General features: G+C 32.7%; 2 protein-coding genes across 2 annotated transcripts; one reads left to right on the top strand and one right to left on the bottom strand.

Moving 5' to 3' along the window:
- Window positions 1-77: 77 nt before the first annotated feature.
- On the top strand, window positions 78-1133 carry LOC130507550 (probable aquaporin PIP2-6). Its single transcript, XM_057002253.1, has 2 exons — window positions 78-625; window positions 714-1133. The coding sequence occupies exons 1-2, from the start codon at window positions 470-472 to the stop codon at window positions 840-842; spliced, it is 285 nt and encodes a 94-aa protein (XP_056858233.1). The 5' UTR covers window positions 78-469; the 3' UTR covers window positions 843-1133.
- A 493-nt stretch (window positions 1134-1626) lies between these two features.
- LOC130507549 (uncharacterized) lies at window positions 1627-2867 on the bottom strand. Its single transcript, XM_057002252.1, has 2 exons — window positions 2258-2867; window positions 1627-2165 (listed from the first exon to the last, which is right to left on the bottom strand). Exons 1-2 carry the CDS (start codon window positions 2865-2867, stop codon window positions 1627-1629), a joined length of 1149 nt encoding a protein of 382 aa, XP_056858232.1.
- Between the last annotated feature and the right edge of the window lie 3138 nt (window positions 2868-6005).

Genomic DNA, 6005 nt, shown 5'->3' with positions numbered 1-6005 from the left:
AATCTAATGCCAGCTATAGAAAGCACTATTAATACTGAAGACGATCTCTTCTAGCGATTTTGGCCTAAACGAGAATAATAAGGACCAAGTAATAATAAGTGTAGCGTATAATTTCTTCTATGAGGAACACGACAAATGGGTGTCCAATTATTTATCATTAATTTCTTGTATCTTTCTTTGGTACCAAAAGGTCCATTCACGATATATAACGACATAACATCTTTGTAATTCACGTCCCTTCATCATATTCACATGTCTTTGTATGTAAATGGTCCACTGTTCACAACGACTCATGTGTTATATGTATATGCTCGTACATACATGTTCCATGATCTTAACATCTTTCAAGTATGATTTATTACGTACGAACCACATGTTTGGCTTATATGTAGCATTGTCCGCACAGTTTCTTGTCTACTCTAATAATATGTGTGCTTATAGCTCATTCAATTAATTTGCTTTGTTTGACATGAATGTATTGAAGGTATTGGCACCATTGCCAATTGGATTTTCGGTGTTCATGGTTCATTTAGCCACAATCCCAATCACTGGAACTGGAATTAACCCGGCTAGGAGTTTTGGAGCTGCAGTCATCTACAACAATCAAAAGGCTTGGGATGATCAAGTTTGTGTTTCTACCCTCTAATTAATACTCGTTCTTGTGCCCTAATTAGGTTATGAATGGAGTTATAATTTCTTATTATTAATTGCAGTGGATCTTCTGGGTCGGTCCATTTGTGGGAGCAGCAATTGCAGCTTTGTACCACCAGTTTGTGTTGAGAGCTGGTGCTATGAGGGCTTATGGGTCAGTCAGGAGCCAGCTTCACGAGCTTCACGCTTAGAATTTGATTTTTTCAAAACTATCTAAGAGGTGGAGATTTCTTTGGGCCAGGAGGAAGGGGGAAAAATATCAAAATAATAATTAAAAAAGAATTTCTTGGTGAGTAACATTTAGTGTATTATTTGTTGCTTTGAGGGGGAGGTTTGAGAGTGACTTTATATACCAGTTTGCTGTATCCAAGCTTGTAGAATGTATGTTTCTATTTGATGTATTTGTTATATATATTCTGTACTTGTCAACCCTTCTATTTGTTGAATGATGTTTCATAATTATAAATTATCTACTTCTTTAATACCACTTGCTTCCTTTAAATATAATAAGTACCATTTTCACATATTTTTTCCTTTTTATTAATTCCTGGGTAAACATAAATGAAATGTTCTTTTCTTTTGGGGCAACATTTACATTTAATAATACTTATTAGTAGATGTTATAAAAAAATACTTATTATTAGTAAGACAAAACCGAACCAAATTTAACCGTTCAAACCGAACCCACATACCTACTCATCCGCAATGGTGACACCCATTGTGGATCCTTAGGATTAGTTTAGTAATTTTTTTTTTTTGAATAGTTAAAGATCTTAGTCTAAAAAGTGTGTCCAATGGTGTTTTCGAATTAGGAGTTCTTAGAAATAAAAAAATATTTTTTTTTTAAAAGTGAAATTTTTAATTATTTTATTCCAAGAAATAAAATAAAATACAATAATTAAACATAAAAATAGAATAATTAAACATAAAGATACAATAATTATTCATCACCAAATTTATTCCAAATATGCTCAACTAAATCTTTTTCAGTGGTTCATGTATACGGATATCCCGAAGTTCTCTCTCGTTCTGATTGACAAATATGTTATTCAGATTTGTAGGCATCTCGGTTTGGGTTTCCACGTGTGAACTTCTGGTGACATTTCCTTCTTCAAATTCCGAAATATCGATGCGAGTATATCCATTGCGTTCATTTTCGACTATTATATTGTGTATTATGATACATGCTCGCATAATCTTTCCTATCTTTTTTTTGTCCCATGTAAGAGCCGGGTTTTTGACAATCGCAAATCGAGCTTGCAAAACTCCAAAGGCCCGTTCCACATCTTTTCGGGCTGCTTCTTGTTTTTCAACAAATAATCGTGCTTTAGGACCTTGAGGACGTAAGATAGATTGGATAAATGTTGACCATTTTGGATATATACCGTCTGTGAGATAGTAAGCCAACTTATACTTGTGTCCGTTGACCACGTACTCTAACCTTGGAGCTCGACCTTCTATAATGTCATCAAAAACAGGAGATCGATCGAGGACATTAATATCGTTTAAGGTACCTGGAGGACCAAAAAAAGCGCACCATATCCAAAGATCTTGTGAAGCTACGGCCTCTAAGACAATTGTCGGTTTGTTTGATCCACGGGCGTACTGTCCTTTCCAAGTCGTTGGGCAATTTTTCCACTCCCAATGCATACAGTCAATGCTCCCCCAGGAAACCCGCGTTTCTCTCCAATATCGAGGAGTCGTTGAAGATCCTCTGGTGTGGGTCTTCGTAGATACTGCTCCCCAAATAACTGTACTATTCCATAAGTGAAATGATGTAAACACGAAAGTGCCGTGCTCTCACCAAGTCGGAGATATTCGTCAACCGCGTCTGCTGCAGAACCATAAGAAAGCATACGAATTGCTGCGGTACATTTTTGTAGTGGCGAAAGACCAAGCCTCCCGGTAGCATCTGGTCTATGTTGAAAGAATGGAACGTTCTGTGAGAGGGCATAGACAATACTCATGAATAATTCCTTGTTCATACGGAAACGGCGTCTGAAGATATGTTCCTCATATGTGGGATTTTCGGAGAAGTAGTCATTCCATAACCGGATGTGTCCTGCTTCACGGTTTCGTTCAATATATGCTCGTTTCTTTTGCTTTTTGGTTTGGACCTCGATAATGTTGTTGATGGTATCTTCACATATATCTTCGTAAACTTCGTCCAATCTTTCTTCCAATTCTTCCATTTCATTGGATGAAGATGATGACATCCTGATTGAGAAATTAAATTTATAAGTTATTCATTTTTCTTTAGATATTTTTTTATTATCTCAAATATGTATAAGTTTATATTTTCTTTTTCCTATAAGTTCCAAAATAAGTTTAGATATTTTTTTAGATTCTCAAATATGTATAACTTTATATTTTTTTTATCTATAAGTTCCAAAATAAGTTTAGATATTTTTGTATTATCTCAAATATGTATAACTTTATATTTTTTTATCTATAAGTTCCAAAATAAGTGTTGAATTTATTTATTATCTCAATTTTGTATAAGTTTATATTTTTTTTAATCTATAAGTCTCAAATATGTATAACTTTATATATTTTTTAATCTATAAGTTCCAAAATAAGTGTTGAATTTATTTATTATCTCAATTTTGTATAAGTTTATAGTTTTTTTTAATCTATAAGTCTCAAATATGTATAATTTAATTTTTTTTTCTTTAACCAATAGGTTGTATTGTGGTAATCAAACCTTAGCAAGTGTTAAAGAGACAAGTATGTTGCTGAATGCTCCTGCTGGTTTCTCCACAGCCTCTGTTACCTTTATAGACAAGGGTTAAAAAAAGAGAATGTTGGTGAATCAAGACAAGAGTTAAAAAAAAGAATGTTGGTGAATCAAGACAACTCGAAATATGAATAATTATAAAGAGATCAACAGCATTGATATAAAGACAATGAAGATAACATTTAACATTAGCCGAAATCAAGTCTTAATATTGATACAAAGAGAAGAACTTCTTACACCCAGATATTACAAGAGAAAAATCGGGTTGAGAAGAACATAAGTCAAGTTTTGATGCAGAGGAAAGAAAGAGAAGCTGATACAAAGCTAAAGGCCAAACGACAACTACTTATACTACATAAACTGCAAGAGATGAACCCGTGAACTACTTCAAAGCACCCGTGACTTGCACTACTCCTAATGCACCCGTGACTTGCACTACTCCTAATGCACCCGTGACTTGCCCAACCTTCAGTGCACCCGTGACCAACTTCAGCCTTAACCTGAAACAAGGAGAATCAAGACAAGAGTTAGTTTACTTTTAAAGAAATAACCAGTGAAGACAACAAAGCAATTCAGACAGAGAAGACATCAAAGCAATTCAGACAAAGCAACAAAGAAATAACCTTAAACCAAACAGAGAAGACATCAAAGCAATTCAGACATTTGCGCTTCTCCTTAACAGTGTGCTTACCCTGAACCAGGGAGCACCATTTCTGGTCATACCTCAGCTCCCTCCAGCAGTGATCCATGGTGAACCTTAAGTTCATAATAGTGAAGAATGAATCTAAAGCAGCCTTCATCACATCGTCACCATTCTGACCACTTCTTTGCTGCCGAAGAGCTCGATCATAGCAACCACAAAACTTTGAAACGTGGTCGTTAATCCGAGACCACCTCTGCTTGCAAGGACCAAGCTCTCTCGGTATTGTCCCAACCAAGATAGGGTTTGCGTTGTAGTACTCCACAATCCGCTTCCAAAATGCTCCACCTTTCGACGGGTAATCTGATAATTTGCCTTTTATATTTATATTTAGATGAAGAAACTATAATGGCTGTATTTTTTTACCAGACAGTTAGACTTAAAACATCTTTTGGTATTTTTTTTTTTTTGTCATCAAACAAACAGACTCAAAAAACATCTTTTGGTATAACGGTATATATTTGTAAGATCTTCTTAATAAAATTTGGCATCGATATCTAAGTTTTACTCAGACGTTTGATTAATATTCAAAGTGAGTAGGGCTTTAGCATTGCGTTTTCGTAGACCTCTCACGTACGGATATAAATCAAAACCTAGTTGTCAAGTAATACGAAGTGTTTTCTCAAAATAAAAGTAATACGAAGTGTTTGAAATTCAGTGAAATTAAACCCTAGGATAACGAGTTCTTTTGTTATCGTGGATAAAGTATACTTTTGGCACCGGCACTAATGAAAATAAAATATGCACTAGACATTCAATAACTTGTGAAAATAACAGTACTCATTAAATGGTACGAAATGTTGTGGAGTCATGGACCAAAAAATAGAACATAAATAAATTAGAGCGATCGAGAGATATAAAGCCACAAACAAAGGTCAATCAGAGCCGTGCATATCCATTTTATTAGCTGTCTTTTTTCTTTCAATAAATTGCAATTTTTTTCTTACCTATTATAATATTATAAATTATAAGAACTAGATTTTGATCCGCGCAGATTTTATTTGGTTTATAAATAAAGTTGAATATGAATTTGTATTTTAGACTTGTTGAATATTAAGATGTTATAAATTCGTATTATATAGAAAAAGAAATCTGTTGAAAGTTATATAATTTATAAATTAGTTTATTTCAAATTTTATATATACATTCTTATATAACTCTTAAGCATGAGAATTTTATCAGGATCTGAAAACCGAACCACACGAAATACAGCCGAACCGAAACCGAGAAGAAATACAGTTTTCGTGTTCGGATTAGTGAAAAATACCTATTGAATTTTTTTTGGATCCACACGTTTTTATTTGAGTCTGGGTACCCAGAATACTCAAAATATTTTGTGTATATTATTATTTGGATATTTCATATATGTTTTAGTATACAGATATTTTTTAAGAGTTTTGAATTCGCTTTTTTGGTTATAGTTTCAGGTTTCGGGTAATAACTTTAAAACAATCATGTTTTATATAATTTGATAACAAAAAAATAATATATCCATATATATATTTTACAATTGCCTACAAATTAGATAACACAATAGTGTTTTATATAATTTGAAATTTTGTGTTATAATCATGTTTTAAATAAAAATGCGAGGATATAAATTTTTTAGATGTTAGTGTCAATATATTGATTCATTAATAACGAAAATTAAAATAGTGAATACCTATATATTGTTATGAAGTCACCGTTTATAATAAAAACTAGATATTGTTGTGAATACCTAAATAGATAGATAATGTTCATGTCTAACTGGTTTTATAAATTAATAAAAACCTCTTTTTATGTGTTTGACTAAATTAAGTAAAATTGAAAGAGTTTTTTTATCAAGTAAAATAATTATATGGAATGGAAAATTAAGTAGAAATAAGTGTAGCACATTTTAATTAATTTGATTTGAGTTATTATTTTATTCATAAA

The sequence above is a fragment of the Raphanus sativus genome, unplaced genomic scaffold (genome assembly GCF_000801105.2).
Source record: "Raphanus sativus cultivar WK10039 unplaced genomic scaffold, ASM80110v3 Scaffold4758, whole genome shotgun sequence".
NCBI classification, from domain to species: Eukaryota; Viridiplantae; Streptophyta; class Magnoliopsida; order Brassicales; family Brassicaceae; genus Raphanus; species Raphanus sativus.
Note: the sequence above shows the minus strand (reverse complement) of the source record. Positions and strands in the feature narration are given on the sequence as shown.